General features: G+C 32.2%; 1 protein-coding gene across 5 annotated transcripts in view; it reads right to left on the minus strand.

Annotated features, from left to right (window-relative positions):
• LOC143246449 (cAMP-dependent protein kinase catalytic subunit 3-like) overlaps positions 1 to 15,824 on the minus strand; it is a 64,041-nt gene that overhangs the window by 6,909 nt on the left and 41,308 nt on the right. For 4 of the 5 annotated variants that reach the window (XM_076493187.1, XM_076493196.1, XM_076493181.1 and 1 more), the window contains exons 2-6: positions 8,269 to 8,437; positions 6,852 to 7,115; positions 4,541 to 4,660; positions 3,839 to 3,934; positions 2,654 to 2,711 (exon numbers count right to left, since the gene is read on the minus strand). In XM_076493187.1, coding sequence (XP_076349302.1) covers positions 2,654 to 2,711; positions 3,839 to 3,934; positions 4,541 to 4,660; positions 6,852 to 7,115; positions 8,269 to 8,437 — 707 coding nt within the window. The remainder of the gene's footprint in view (positions 1 to 2,653; positions 2,712 to 3,838; positions 3,935 to 4,540; positions 4,661 to 6,851; positions 7,116 to 8,268; positions 8,438 to 15,824) is intronic. The other variant, XM_076493205.1, reaches the window with a different exon arrangement.

Consider the following 15,824-nt stretch of genomic DNA (forward strand, 5'->3'; position numbering starts at 1 on the left):
GTATAATTTCATGAAATGTAAATAAGTTGTATTTCAAATAGACTGTTGGCTGCCATTATATATGTAGCGTAGCTGACGAATACTGGTATTGAGCGAAAAGTGTTTAGTTACGGTAAACATAATACAGATGTGAAATGCTATTTTCAAACATTTCTAGTTTAAAATCCGTAACATACACGCTAAATGTAATCTGACAAACAAAAAAACATCCGAAGTCTAGTAAGAATTTTAGTGCAAATATTAGACTCATTAACTCCACTGTTTCACTATCTTTTCGCGTTTAAGAAAGCTAAGAACATTTTTATTTGTAGGTTACAGAAATATCTGAACTTTTCGTTGGAACCCATAGTTTTAATGGGCAAATAAAAATTCGAAACTGTGATTAAGTAATAGCCAACAAATGTCTAAAACACATATGCAGTGTACACTATTTCGTGAAATACAGTTTATAAAATAGTGTAATTAAAATCAATGTAACGTTTTCGTATTCTGTGTTACCTGTACTAAAATAAGTTGACTGACCAGACTAATCGTTATCAGATTAGGAAAATCAACCATTATTTCACCGAAGTAACTACACTCTGATCTTCTATGCTACATGTACTGAAACAGTTAACTAGCTTTTTGCTACCATGTTTGAAAAATCATTCTCTAATTTCGCGAAGAAATGTTTTCTATGTTAACGTACTAGTTTCTGAAAAACAACGATTTTTACTGATAATTGCACTTGGAAGATCCGGACTGTATATAAGTATGACTGAGTCTAAAATATCGTTTGCATCTGATTAGTTGTAAACGCTTGAAAGCTTTAATAACTGGGAAAAAGACAAGGGTTTAATTGTCAGAAATAGAAGGAAAATATACGTATACATACACATACACACAATACACACATACACACACAGGGGTGGACAAGAAAAAGGCCTTCTTTCTAGTTTTTTATATTTAATAGTTTTACGCTATCATCTGGATTTATTTCTGATACAATGTGCTAATTTATGCTATCATCTAAACCTCTTTTGATATCATTGATTAATTTTGTATTACTTTCTATAGATGTATTTTACGCTATTTTCTAAAGCACTTTGTATTTTCCTGCTATAGTTTCCCAAAGCTTCTAGTTTCGGAGCTCGTCAGATTATTTTAAAATTACGATAATTTAGTGCTGAAAGTTTCGTATGCCATGTTATCATCTGTTTGTTTTAATAATAAGTAGCTTTTTATTCTACCATCCTTTTAATATTATGTGACTTGTATTCGTCATTCTGATTAGTTTTCGTTTCTCGACTGTTCTTCCCTGAAAAAAAAAAATCAAAACGTAGTGTTAGTGGTGCCTTTCACTTACTTTTCGTCCTCTGAAGAGTTGACAGAAAATAAATTAGTCGATATCATTTTTCACAAGTTAAAATATTGTGTTGTGATTAGTATTTGAACCAAAAGAGATATCTCCTATAAAACACTTATTAACGGACTACTTTCCAGCGTAGGTTCAGACGTACCGGGCTACTTATTGAAGTGAACAAATAGATAGTAAACGATAAATCATGACAGTTAAACATGGTACTTTGTAGAAAATTCTCGTTGATGAAATATGTTGGGAAGAGAACAAGACGCGGAGGCTTAAAAAGTCTCCAATAGAAATAAAAGTGAACTTACTTAAAACAGCTGTTCATAAACAAACAGTAATAACCTATATTTTTAGGACAGCAAGAAGAATCCTTTATTAATTATCAAAAACCTATTCTCCACTCATAAGTCACAAAAACAAACATTCAGTCCTTTGTAACAAAAAAATAGATGAAGTTTCTTTTCTATATGGAAGTTGGATCAGGGTTAAAATATAAATTGAGGATCGAACTAATTTAATATTGTAAGCAAAGAAAATAACCTTGATTTGAGGTTAAAAAAGTCCATTTTGTATATATCATGAATCACTATCGCGGCTTATAATAGAGATAGTAAGGAAATTTGCAGAACCATAATAAAACGTACGAGCAAAAAACACCTATAACTATAAAGAATCAATTGAAACAATACTTTAAAACCTTTACCACTGACTTCTAAGTCGGTACGCGTACGAAAATTCACAAAACATCACGCATGTTAGATTTCCCAGCAAAAGAAAATCCATTGAAAACAGACTGTTTGTAATTGTTTTTAATAGTGTTATTTTATTGCCAGTATACAAGAAAAACGGCTCGGTATATTGCACACAAACCTCTTGTGGAATGCTAAATAAGGTACTGCTAAAGCAAATTAGTTAAAGTAAATAATATCTACAATATTTCCAGCTTTGTTTTCTTACTTATTACGATACCTATTTGCAGGTTTTTAAATACACTATTTTTATATATCTTGTAAGCTTACATGTTCAAAAATATTTGTTAATTGTCAGTTACGAATTTAACTTCAGGTATCTTCTTTCACATTTCAATGCTATCTTTGTACAATTGAGTTGTATATTAAGGAAAAAATTTTTGAAAGCAGATGTCAACAAAAATGTTTAATGCAAATTTAAAATTAATATTTTTTTCGATAAAGATATAATTTGAAATATAATTAGGAAACCGAATTTGTATAATTCTTATTTGTTATTACTACGTTATCAACCTATACTACAAAATGTGGGAGTAATCATTCTCTTCCTACTTACCTTCATATTACCTAAGCGTTTAGTACGATCTTGCACCAGTACCTTCTTTATTAGATCCCTACAATACAAAGAAAACAAAAGTTCTTTCTTATGAGGTCAAGGACGCGTAAGAAACAGGCGAGTGTTTACAAAATCGTTAGAATAAATAAAAATATGCATTTTCACTTCTTTTGTCGGAATTTTATAACTGAAGTAAAATTAAAACAACACCAATACTTCCTTAAAGAATACAGAACCACCATCAAAAATATAGAACCAACGTCAAGAATACAGAACCAACATCAAATCTTAGGCTGTAGGAATTTATTTTTTTAATAATCAAGAAAGTTAAGAATGACCTATCTGTGCTGTGCCTATCGTGAGTATCAAAACCCGATTTTTAGCGTTACAATCCCCAAGATTTATTGCTGAGCCGCCAAGGAATACATAGAGAAAAATTAGGAAACTTTCTTAGATGCGTAAAAGAAGACTTTTACCTAAAGAAGAATCTTTAGGGCTTTCTATAATGAAAATAAACTAACTTCTACATTGGTTTCTGAAAACACAGAAAAATATTTGGACAACAAAATATCTTCTTTATTAGAAGATTAAATGACAAAAAATAGCATTCGGGTGAATTCTATAATATAAAAAAGAACCAGGTATCATATTCGATAATGTCATGGGAAAAACACCTTCTGTGTCGGACTTGAAGTAAAGTTAAAAAAGCATTAGTTTAATTTTTTAGATGCAGAAAAGAACAAAACACATAATTTATGCGACTTCTGTAGTATTAGTAAGGAATAAGCATGTTTATAAGAATCCAGGGTGACCATGCCATGTTTTTATTAGATTAACATAACAGTACGAAGAAATAAGCAACCTTTTCATTAGAAACATAAATACCTGTAATGTAAAATAATTGCAATTAGTTGTCATAGGATAAAATGTCTTTAATAACACATGATAACAGCAAGAGTTAACCGTTACAAAACATTTGTAAATATTTCATCACTGATATTTCAATAATTCAGGCTACATTTAAAAAAACACTGTAACATGATTGTAGGAATTTACGTTACACTGTTATAATTAACAATGAACAACAAATGTAGATTATCTCGTTAATAAATACAGCTAATTTTCATTTTTATTACATTTAATCTCACATATATTAGTATGATTATGTCTTGAATAATTTCTTACTTTGCTATTGGGTCAATGTGCCTTGGCCAGTCTATTTTACCTGCAAGAATTTTCTCGTAGATGGCGAAAGGGTTGTCATCAAAAAACGGAGGGTATCTGTAACAGTAAGAGTGCCTGTAAGCTAAGATTCTGAAGAGATTTGTTTCATTTTGTCGATCTGGGATTTTTTTAGAATATCGGAGAATAGCTATAGATGCTGCTACAGGCAGATGTAGTAGGTTTGGAAACTTTAATGGACTGGAACTGACTGTTGAAACACAAGGGGATGGCGTTTCAACTTCTATACTTTTTCAGTATAAAAACTGAAACGTTACCTGCTACTCTTTCAACATGTAGTCGCAGTCCATTAAAATTCTTAAACCTAATAACTATAGATATTTTAATCGTGATAATTATATTTTATTAAATAATAATATTTAGAATTTTACAAATGGAAAATAATAATTTTAAGTTTAATCTACTTTTTCTCAACTAGCAACTTTAACAACTTTCTTAAGATTTGTTTTATCTTTTATTTGATGTTAATTTATATAAATTCTTAAAACGCAGCAAGATACTTTGTTTTATTTACACCTACCGAGCTAGGTTTAAAACCCTGAAATAATCATATTATTATAAACCGAAATAAGGTATCGCCAAGATATAATATGATGAATATCTCTAATAATACAACGATACATGAACTTCTAGGTAACGATTTACCCAGCTAACATTTCGTAGATTAGTATTCCAAAAGCCCACCAATCGACAGCCTTATTGTGCCCTTTACTCTGGATGATTTCTGGAGCCAAGTATTCAGGTGTTCCACACAATGTCCATGTCCTGGAAGAATAAAACACACCATAGTCGAAGTTATGATATCAGGTTCATTTTGGATTTCTGTTACTAAGTTTTTTAACCATAGTCGAAGTTATGATATCAGGTTCATTTTGGATTTCTGTTACTAAGTTTTTTAACCATAGTCCAAGTTATGATATCAGGTTCATTTTGGATTTATGTTACTAAGTTTTTTAACCATAGTCGAAGTTATGATATCAGGTTCATTTTGGATTTCTGTTACTAAGGTTTTTAACCACAGTCGAAGTTATGATATCAGGTTCATTTTGGATTTATGTTACTAAGTTTTTTAACCATAGTCGAAGTTATGATATCAGGTTCATTTGGATTTCTGTTACTAAGTTTTTTAATCACAAATGCGATTAACGAAGTTACTTATCACTCTCCAAAGGATCTAAAAATACTTGGAAAAGAACTCCAAAGAATAATGTATTTTTCAGAAGTATGATATATAATAAGTTCACTTTAAAATGTCATTATAACACTACATTCATGGGAATCATTATTTGTTAACTGTTTATTACGAAATGTAACAGCTCCTCTGTAACATAAATATAGGGCCCGGCATGTCCAGGTGGGTTAAGGCATTCGACTCGTAATCCGAGAGTTAACAGGTTCGAATCCACATCGCACCAAACATGCCCACCCTTTTTGCCGTGGGGGCGTTATAAAGTGACGGTCAATCCCACTATTCATTGGTAAAAGAGTAGCCCAAGAGTTGGCGGTGGGTGGTGATGACTAGCTGCCTTCCATATAGTCTTACACTGCTAAATTAGGGATGGCTAGCGCAGATAGCCCTCGTCTACCTTTGCGCGATATTCAAGAAGCAAACAAACAAACATAAATATAAAGTCAATAAATGAATTATTTCCTTTACTTATTGACAGATTTCGGACACATACTCGCAAAAGTCACGAGTGTCTGGATTACGTAGACTTTTGCTAAATTATAAATTTTCGGAGTACATTTTTCGAAAGGCGCAGCTATTTCTCTGAGTTATGTTACTACATGTGTTGAAATGGTTAAACTAAATTTGGAGACAAAAATAATGACATGTGGATATAAATGCAATTGTTGCGTACAATCTAACTGATTAGAGGGAGGTATTGTGTTCTGAAAACATAACACCTTATCCTCACATATCTTTCTTTGGAGAATTGTGATAACGAAGCTCATAAGTATGTATCTCAACCTCCTTTAATATGAGCAAGGCATGAATAAATTAAATACGTTAGTACATGAAATTAATAAAGAATCAAAATGTAAATTAAATATTTAATACTAACAGAATAATAAGTATGCGGTTAAACGTAATAAATAAGTTGGTAGTTTTTGTTTTTAACCTGATAATAGATTAAGTTGTCGGATCAGAACTTCAAGATTCAGACTTAACCGTTTCTAACTTAGAACTGCCAATCAGACTAGTCAGTAGCATCTGCCGCTAATACTGCTGCTTTTGATTAAATAAAAGGATTGGCTGCCGCACACCTTCTTAATGTCTCCACAGTTGCATATCACGAGCGTAAATTAAATGTAACAACAGTCCACTGAAAAAATATACATATTTTGGTTATTAGCGAATATAATATAAAAAATTAGTATTTATTATTACAAACCGAAATAAGAGACTATCATAAATAAAAATGATTTTATTGTTAGCGAACATGATAGAAGCAGAGCTTTTTACTCCTTCAAAGCTATTTTGAATGCCCACTGGACTCTCTTAGGTTTTTTCGATTATTCAAACGGTCAATTTAGAAAAAGCAATAGTTTTCGTTTGATTGTTCTAAATGAAATGGGTCAGAATTGTATTCGTGTTTTTTGTTTTTGTTGTGTTTTTTTTAGCTCTGAACCACAAATCTCATCAATTGCATCCCGTTGTCGTAAGAAATAAATGAATGTACTTTAAGAAAGAGGTCAAAACGTATTATTAGGACGAACGAGAGTAGTCAAAAGATTTGGCAGTGAGTGTTTATTGGTTAATTTTCTTCTAGCCTGTAATTTCACAATTATGAATGGTCATGAGCAAATAATTCTTTTTTGCACCTTTACGCTATAATTCTGGCAGAAACAAACTAAAATGTATAAAAAATAATACTCAAATTTCAGTAACAGGAAAGAAGAAGGAAGAAAAAACTTGTAAACTCGCTGTATTTCAAACCTTTCATTTTTTTACCTGTCTGTTAGGGTTTTAGCAAAGCCAAAGTCCGTGATTTTGAGGTGACCTTCTCTATCCAGCAAAAGATTTTCTGGTTTCAAATCTCTGTATACAACTTGTTGTTTGTGTAGATATTCAAGAGCCAACACTATTTCTGCAGCATAGAAAGCTCCCGTTGTACTACTAAACCTCCCAGCGTTTCGTAGATACGTAAATAACTCTCCACCACACACGTATTCAAACAGCATGTAGAGGGAGGTGTCGTCATGATTAGTCCAAAGCCTCCAGTAAAAAGAAACAAAATAAACACACATGTAAAAAACACAGTGAAAACAGTTTAAAACGATTAATCAACGCGAAGAGATATTTTTCATTTACGACTATGATTAACGATATTTATTTGTTAGTTTCCTACAGCAAAAACTTCTATCATTTACTCTTTAACATGAATAAATGTTTTATTTCGCTTTGTATATCATCCCTGAGTGAAGAAACCGGAATCTGTACTCCAACTAGAAACCTAAGTACCTTCAAACACTTGTGTAGAGTTGAATGAGTAAGAAGACTCATATAAACAAATAAAATTTTAACCAAACTGTTTTCCATACCTAAACTGCGAAGAAATTATATTGCTTAACACTATAACTGGTACTGAGTTTGTTATCCAATATTGGAAAAAAGTAACATATGTGTAACGAAGTTACTTAAGTAAAATTAACAGTTATAGGTTTAATTGTAGGTTTTACCCGTACTCGTACATTTTGTATACTCTTATATAGAAGATGTGACTATAACATTTTGTATACTCTTATATAGAAGATCTGACTACAGATAAAAGTCGTACGAAACAAATCTATAGCCAATAAATTGCATAAAATTTTGATTTATTTTTAACACCAGACGCTGACAAATAATTTACATTATTTACAATAATGTTGCCCACCATCATATAGATTTTTAGTGTGAACGAAATTTAATTATTATTATTTTTAACACCAGAAGCTGACAAATCATTTACATTTACAATGATGTTGCCTACAAACATATAAATTTTTAGTGTGAACGAAATTTAATTATTATTATTTTTAACACCAGAAGCTGACAAATAATTTACAATGATGTTGCCTATAACCATATAGATTTTTAATGTGGGAACGAAATTCAATTATTATTATTTTAACACCAGACGCTGACAAATAATTTACAACAAAATTTGCTAATTGATAAAAGCAACGGATAACTGAATCAGTTGTTGTTTGGTATTAAGCACAAAGCTACACAATGGGCTATCTGCGCTATTACCACCACGGGTATTGAAACCCGGTTTATAGAGGTATGTATGTCCGCAGACATACCACTGTGCCACTAGGAAGTAGAAGCAATAGTAAAAGAGATCTACAACTTAGTTAACAATAAAATTTTTAGTCCAACTTACATATCAATGATAAATGGATGAACAACTTGTTTGAGAATGGACTTCTCATTCTTCACGTGCTCCACCTGCTTTAATCGGATGACGTCAGCTATTTCTAAAATTTTCATAGCGTAGTAAGCACCAGTAAGCTTATTTCGACACAGACATACCCTTCCAAAAGTACCTGTACCTGAATTCGAACAATGAAATAAAAACAAGCCTTCTTATTTCATAGATAAATTATTTCACCAAGCATAATTTGTTAAATATATCATGAACTCAGAACAAAGCATAATTATAGTTAGAAATGACTTTTCATAAATATAAATATAAATGTTTTATCCAGTCGCTTTACAGGTTCCTGCGCAACTTACTATGTTTAATGTAATGCTTTATAGATAAATAAAGGATTTTAACCATTTTAACAGTTGAGTCACCAGATTTCAATACTTACTAGGAAAGAAATCATACTTAAGATCATAAAACGTATAGTTTTATGTACGCTCTATTACCGTTACAAGATTATGTTAATCTGCGCGTTCTCCTGCAAGAAAACTTTGCTAATGTACAAGCTTTATAACAGCATAACGATATGCTAATATGCACTTTCCCTCACAGCAAAATAATTATTATACGAACACTATTTCACAATACAATAAGTATGTTAATAAACAGAATATCGCTCCATATCATAAATTAATATGCACGCTCAATGACAAAAGATAGAATGTGTTAAGAATCTTATCACTTACACCAGGATAATGTTAATGTTCACACTCTTTCACAGGAGAGGTTTTATTAACAAGTATGTCCTCTCACACATAAGGATAATGTTAAAGGATATGAGTATTTTAATAGTTATATGTTTGTTATTTCACACTATTGGTTGTCGTAAATACTCGTTAAGAATTATAAAAAAATACATTCTGTAAAGATCGCACATTTATTTTCATAATAGTGAGCGTCCTATAAAGAAAAACGTACAATCTTCACACAACAGCAGGGCGTAGGGCTGAATCGATAAGCTAGTTTACAGATAAAGAAAGAAAGAACAAGTTAATTTTTCATGTAGAAATACACTATATCATCGCTTCACTCTTAGTATCGTAAATTTTGCATGCCATAAAAGCGGATATCCCATTACTCAATGCTTTTCCAAATGTTTTGTTAATACGTCTTTTATGACATAAAGTAGCACTCTGAAGCAACGTAGAGGTTCCTGTTTGTGTATAGCAAGACCCCGCGGTGAAAGTGAAAAACAAGAGATACACGAGGCGCACTGCAGTCTATATTATTGATTCACTGATGCTTTCAATCAGAGAAAACTTAGTACCTTAGTAGGCTTATGTTTCCTTCAAAGACGTAGTGACATGCGATTACCTATTTTTTAAAGAAATGTTCCAATAATTCGCGTATTGCTAGCTATCTTTTTCTTTCAATTTTTCTTTCTTTGAACACCCCCCGCTAGTACAGCGGTATGTCTCTGGATTTACAACACTAAATTTAGGGGTTCGATTTCCCTCGGTGGGCTCAGTAGATAGCCCGATGTGGCTTTGCTATATGAAAACACACACACACTTCCTTTGAAACCAGTGGAAAAAATTCTGGAGGTAAAATGCACATTTCTTTGTTTTTAAGTGCATATTTTAAAAGTGGACATTGATGTATATGTTTTGATAATTCTTTTCAGAATGCAAACCTTCTTACTAAACGCTGTTATTTTAAAAAATCTTTATAGTTTTTTTTTTCAAATAATCGTAATTTTGTTGTACAGTACTTAGCTGCTAACGGAAAAAACACAGACAGAAATATTGTGTAGAAGAGTCAAAGTGAAGAAAACGAAACAGTTAAAAATAATATTTTGTTTCTTTTTTGTATGATGTCAGCTCAAAAGAAATAATGACGGTATTTTGATCTTCGGTTGTTTGGGAAACAACGTCTAACATTAAACACTATCTCACTGTTATTTGGTTTGATATCACGAGAGTGCATAATGAACCTAACATCTACAAGCCCAAAATTAAACCGGATCAAACATTATTTCACTGTTACTTGGCTCGACAGCGCCAGGGCGACATTTTTAAATTATCATGTCCGACACTACATCGGTTATTACGTTACCTGCACTTGGTTTAGGCGACTTTTAACACCTACCGACATTGAAGTTGTACCGGATCAAAAATTATCTCACCATAATTTGAGTCAATATCTCTAGGGTGACATTCCGAAACTAGCGTTGTTTTAAAGTTCTACATGTCCCGGTTGTTAGGGCACTTGACTCCCAATATTATTGGTTGCCGGTAATGTTGCCAACTAAAATTTCTTGAAACTCTCCTCTCAAGCTCGTAAAACGTAACCAAAGGAACGCAAAGAGCAATTTTATATTGTTGGTGTGCTACAGTTAGTGTGTTATAATCCTCAGAAGTTATAACTGTGACAAACGTTTACCAAATAGGGAAATTACAGATCTTTGACCAGTCACGTTTGTATATTTCGAACATTATAAGCCGTTTAGCTTAGAGAATTTACTTTGTGCGTTAGTATTTCTATGAAGATATTAGATATTTTTGTTGATGAAAAACTTACGTGTGTTCAGTTGAAGCAGCTAGCTGTTAAGAGAAGTTTACCTATATCAACTCGAAATTCCTTCGCTCATCGTGAACCGTCGATAAAACATTCAATTCCAAGTTACATAGAAGAAAGACTCAGTATTGTTTATAAACAGGTAAAACGTTTACATATACATGTTTCTTTTTGGTAACCGTTATTATAACTTGTATTGTTGTTTCTATATTAAAAATATAGTTATGTTAAGAAAGAAAACTATATATATTAGTATTCTCGGCAATTATCATAAATTTGACACATATTGACACTGAATTAACTTTTAAATTAAAATTAAAATTTCCAGCTATTTAAATCGTAATACGTAGCCTAACAAAGTAGAAACTCGTCCGAGATAAAATGTTATACATAACACACCAAACATGCTCGCCCATTTCAGCCGCAGGGCGTTATATTCTACAGTAAATCCAACTATTTGTTGACTAAAGAATATCTCAAGAGCTTGCGGTGGGTGATGACTAGCTGCTTTCCCTATAGTCTTTCACTGCTAAATTAGGGAAGGATAGCGCAGATACCCCTCGCATAACTTTAGGTGAAACTCCAAACAAATATAAGATTCCCAAAACTTGTTAAGTTATTGTACGTCAGCTACTTGTTTGTCTTATAAAAAACAAATATTTGCATTTTAGAGTTGTTCATGTGTAAACATAAGAAAAAAAACTTAGTTATGATGACACGTTTGATCTACAAACTAATTAACTTAGATAAATCCAATAAACAACATATATGTTACTTGTAGAAAATAATAAAAAACTGGTAGTTTTAATCATCCAATTTATTACGATCAAAATATTTTTCCACATCTTGAAGTGACACTTAGTTAATGTTTTTAGGATTATAATGCGCATACATTTTATTAACAATCGAAAACGGGGGTTCGTAGAAGTGATTTATTTTCCAAGTAAAGATATTAAATTGAATGTGAAACATTTGTTCTATATCTATAATTTATGGCTAGAAATACAAGTAATGTGCAAATTAATCTGCATTGAAAGTATCAAAATAAATTAGACATTTGAAATAAAATTGTTAGTAAAGTAAGGTCTATTTCAGCTGACGTGAGCAGTGCTTGTTTATGGGAGTCAGAGAAACGTGTGTAGTTTCTATCCCATCTGTTTCACCATCAAATTCGAATTAGATCTACAGCGAAGAATGTTTTCCCTTAACACGCTCTGAATATGTAATGAATACATAAGTTCTTGAAAAGAACGGATTTGAATGCACTGAATTATGTGCAGGAAATACTTAGAATTCGATGTTATGAAACCTTTAGATTCAGGATATAAAGATTTTCCTCGAATTTGTTTATTATTGTTTTTTTTTACCTTTTCGATCTTCTCTAGATATTCTGTCGTCTATTCGACGTTGTCGTTCTTATTACGGTTTCTAGGGAGAAAACTTCGTCCTGAATTTTGTTTGTTTTGAATTTCGTGCAAAGCTACACGAGGGCTATCTGCTCTAGCCGTCCCTAATTTAGCAGTGTAAGACTAGAGGGAAGACAGCTAGTCATCACCATCAACCGCCAACTCTTGGGCTACTCTTTTACCAACGAATAGTGGGATTGACCGTCACATTGTAACACACCCACAGATAAAAGGATGAACATGTTTGATGTGACGGGGATTCGAATCCGCGACCCTCATATTACGAATCCAGTGCCTTATCCATTTGGCCATGCCCTCCATCTTCCTGAATTGTCTACACTGTTAAGATTTCATGAAAATGGGAAACGTACAAATTTTCTTTACTTCCAGCAGTCCTCCGCTGGTAAAGCGATCAGTTTACGGAATTACAACGGTAAAATCACGAGTTCGATTCCTATCGGTAGATTCAGCAGATATCCCGATATGGCTTTGTTATAAGAAAAGCACACACCCGAATTCCAGTATTACCTACACCATTAAGATTTAATAAAAATTACGAACGTGAAATACATATTTCCACAATGATATTAATAACCCTAATTCTCTTCATTCTTGGATTTTAAAAATCTGAACTGAAACTGCGAATGCATATATCTTTTCGTGTGAGTTGTTTAGTATATGAAGGATCAACATGTTTTTAAAATATCTTGAGTCTCCTCGTTTTATTTTTACTTCGAAATGGGGCAATTGTTGCGAAGTGGTCAACGTTTGGGGTTGGGATCGAACTGTTCTGGGTTTAAAACGTGGTGTCTCTGAATACGCTGCTGACATTCAGCTGTGGACTTGTGGACAAGTAATAAGGGTTGCAATCAGTCTGTTTTTCCTCTGATCGGTAGGAAGGGATATGTTTGAACCCAACGGGTTTGTACCTGGCATTTAGCACGCATGCACTTAAGTTAGGTTAAAAATTCTCCAGTTTTAATTCGAACTTGTACGAAAATAGCAGATACTTTAATTGATCGAAGTTATTTTGTTAAATGAAGTGTTATGAGTGAGTAATGAAATACATAGGGTAAACAGCAAGTAAGGTAACAAAGGTTTCCTTTCATCACGTTCATCAATAAATGTGGTAAGTTTTGAGACTTTGTTTACCTTTAATTATGGTTAAATTATATGACCCAGTTTACATAAGCGCATTCTCAACTAAAACGACGAGCATGGTCACGATTTAAAATATGACTACATGGTTAGTTAGGTCAAGTAATTTGCTAATATAAATAGCGTCTTAATAACAGCAGTATCTCTGCCGTATCCCAGCCAGCCTGAAGAGCTCTGGTATTGACCGAAAAACCTCATCAGCAAAAAAAGTAAGAAATATAGTGTGATTGACATACGTTCTTAGTGGGATTATACGTTCTTATTTGTTATCACTCATAAGCTGCTATTACCATACTCCACCTTCAAAACATTAAAAACAATATGAAACACATTATGATTGTTAAAGCTGCAATATGTTTTGAATGCGCTAAATCTTGTACTCGTATAAATTGTTTTTGAATTCATAATTAATTATTATAACTATTGTATAAATCATCCAGGATTTAAAGAGTTCTAAAGCCAAATAAAATAACTTCATTTTGACTTCAGTCTCTCGTTTAACTGGTAGGAATTTTAATGATAAAGCTATTCATGACTTTAAGGCATACGTGGGCATGTTTAACGTTAATATTTCTATAAATTTGTATAAATATTTAGCGATCCTAAGATAATATTTATTAGTTATCATACTGCCTGTAAGCTTGTCGCTCGGAACACATTCCGAAAAAACATATTATAATACTAACTTAAAAAACGAAAGCAACACTTGTATATTTTTGTCGTCACCAGAATGCCATCTATTTTGATTTTATGGAATTAGTTTAATACCTTAAGAACAGATCACCGCGGTAATACGTCTAATGCCCAACTATTTTATTTTTAACAGAGTTAAAATTGACTTTAGGAAGGAACGTGAACATATAAATATCCAGAGCTGGAATTCTTCCAAGTGAGGGTCGTTCACAATTTTCCCTATTTTCACAATTTATACAAAGTATACACTTTTTTCTTCATACCACACCCTCCTTAAAAGCATGAAGATAAAATGAAGTGTTTTTTATAAAGATATTATTAGACATTAATCACAAAGAATATAATAGTGAAAAAATAGAAAAAATAAGTTTAAGCTTCTGAAATTTGCTGACGTTGCTATTGGTCTGTACTTTTCCAACTTATTTATGGACAGCAAATGAGGTCCTTTCGATTTTTCGAAAAGCATGCATGAACTCCTCCCTTTAGAAGACGTTTTGTACGTTCACAAAAATGGGAGAAAAAAAATTATAAACGATACTTAAGCACTTTAAGCTTCATTAATTTTCATATCGCGGTTATCCCAGCGATCTTAATGTACAGATAAGCAGCAAGTTCATTCAAATGTACTTTAAAATCTTAATAAGTAGCTGTTGTTTACAGTTCAGAACAAATCCAGTAGTGTAGAAATCAAGCTATTAACAATATTGTTAGAGGAAAAATATCACTGCAATCCTTGTAGCTTACACAAAAGTAATGGAGTTCAAGTCACGTGGGTAGATGGGCCAAGGTTGTTCTCCATTTCTTGGTAGGCAGATCATGTTCTGAAGCCAAAGTATCATACACGTGGCTAGAGCACCTCAGCGTTCACCATAAGAGTGTTAAAACGAGAAATAAATAAGTCTTGTCGGATGTGATACAGTAAACAAGGGCAGGTGTCTGCTTTGTTCATGTTCGTTTGTTTTAATCACACCGATCATTCAAAATTGTAGTTAAATTAACACCATGATGTACAGTAAATTTTAGAGGAAAATTTTAATATTTTTGTGTTCTGTTTTTCATAAACAGTGACAAGGGTGTTTACTTATTGGTGAAGAGTATTAAAAGAAATATTTTCTTGTATTGTTTTGAAATAGTTATTAATAAGTAATTGATAATAATGTTTTGTTTCCTGCTTAAATGATTCTATCCTTTTCCCGTGTCATAAATTAATAAAGATACAAGATGGAACAACGTTTTAAAAATGTATATTTACATTAACTTGAACTCCGTTAATATCGTCAAGGACTGGTGTTGATACTTCCAAGTATATTACATTCGTTATAAAGACTCGTTTGTTTCAATCTCCATCAAATTAGCAAGCTCCTCTAGAGAGTTAACAAAAACAGAAGTGAAGAAAACCTTCATGTAAAGAAAAAGTTATCTTATCAACTTAAGTATAAAATAAGCCATTAGTCAATTAAGAAAGGCTACAGAGCAAAATCGATTAAATGCGACCTTTCCCGCCTTCATAAATCTATTTTTAGACTTCGCGTAATATCTGATATAAATAATCAGGAAACCTTTCAGCGAAAACTGTTTCGCAGAATATATAACACTGTTAATAATAATAATATCATGTTTAAGAACATGGCATGATCAGCAAATAAAAATATAAAATAAGGAATGATAATACACGTCAATTATAGTTATTTGTTGGTTAAAGCGCAAATTTACACAGTAGGCAACTTGGGCTTTGTC

The sequence above is a fragment of the Tachypleus tridentatus genome, chromosome 1, assembly GCF_004210375.1.
Source record: "Tachypleus tridentatus isolate NWPU-2018 chromosome 1, ASM421037v1, whole genome shotgun sequence".
NCBI lineage: Eukaryota > Metazoa > Arthropoda > Merostomata > Xiphosura > Limulidae > Tachypleus > Tachypleus tridentatus.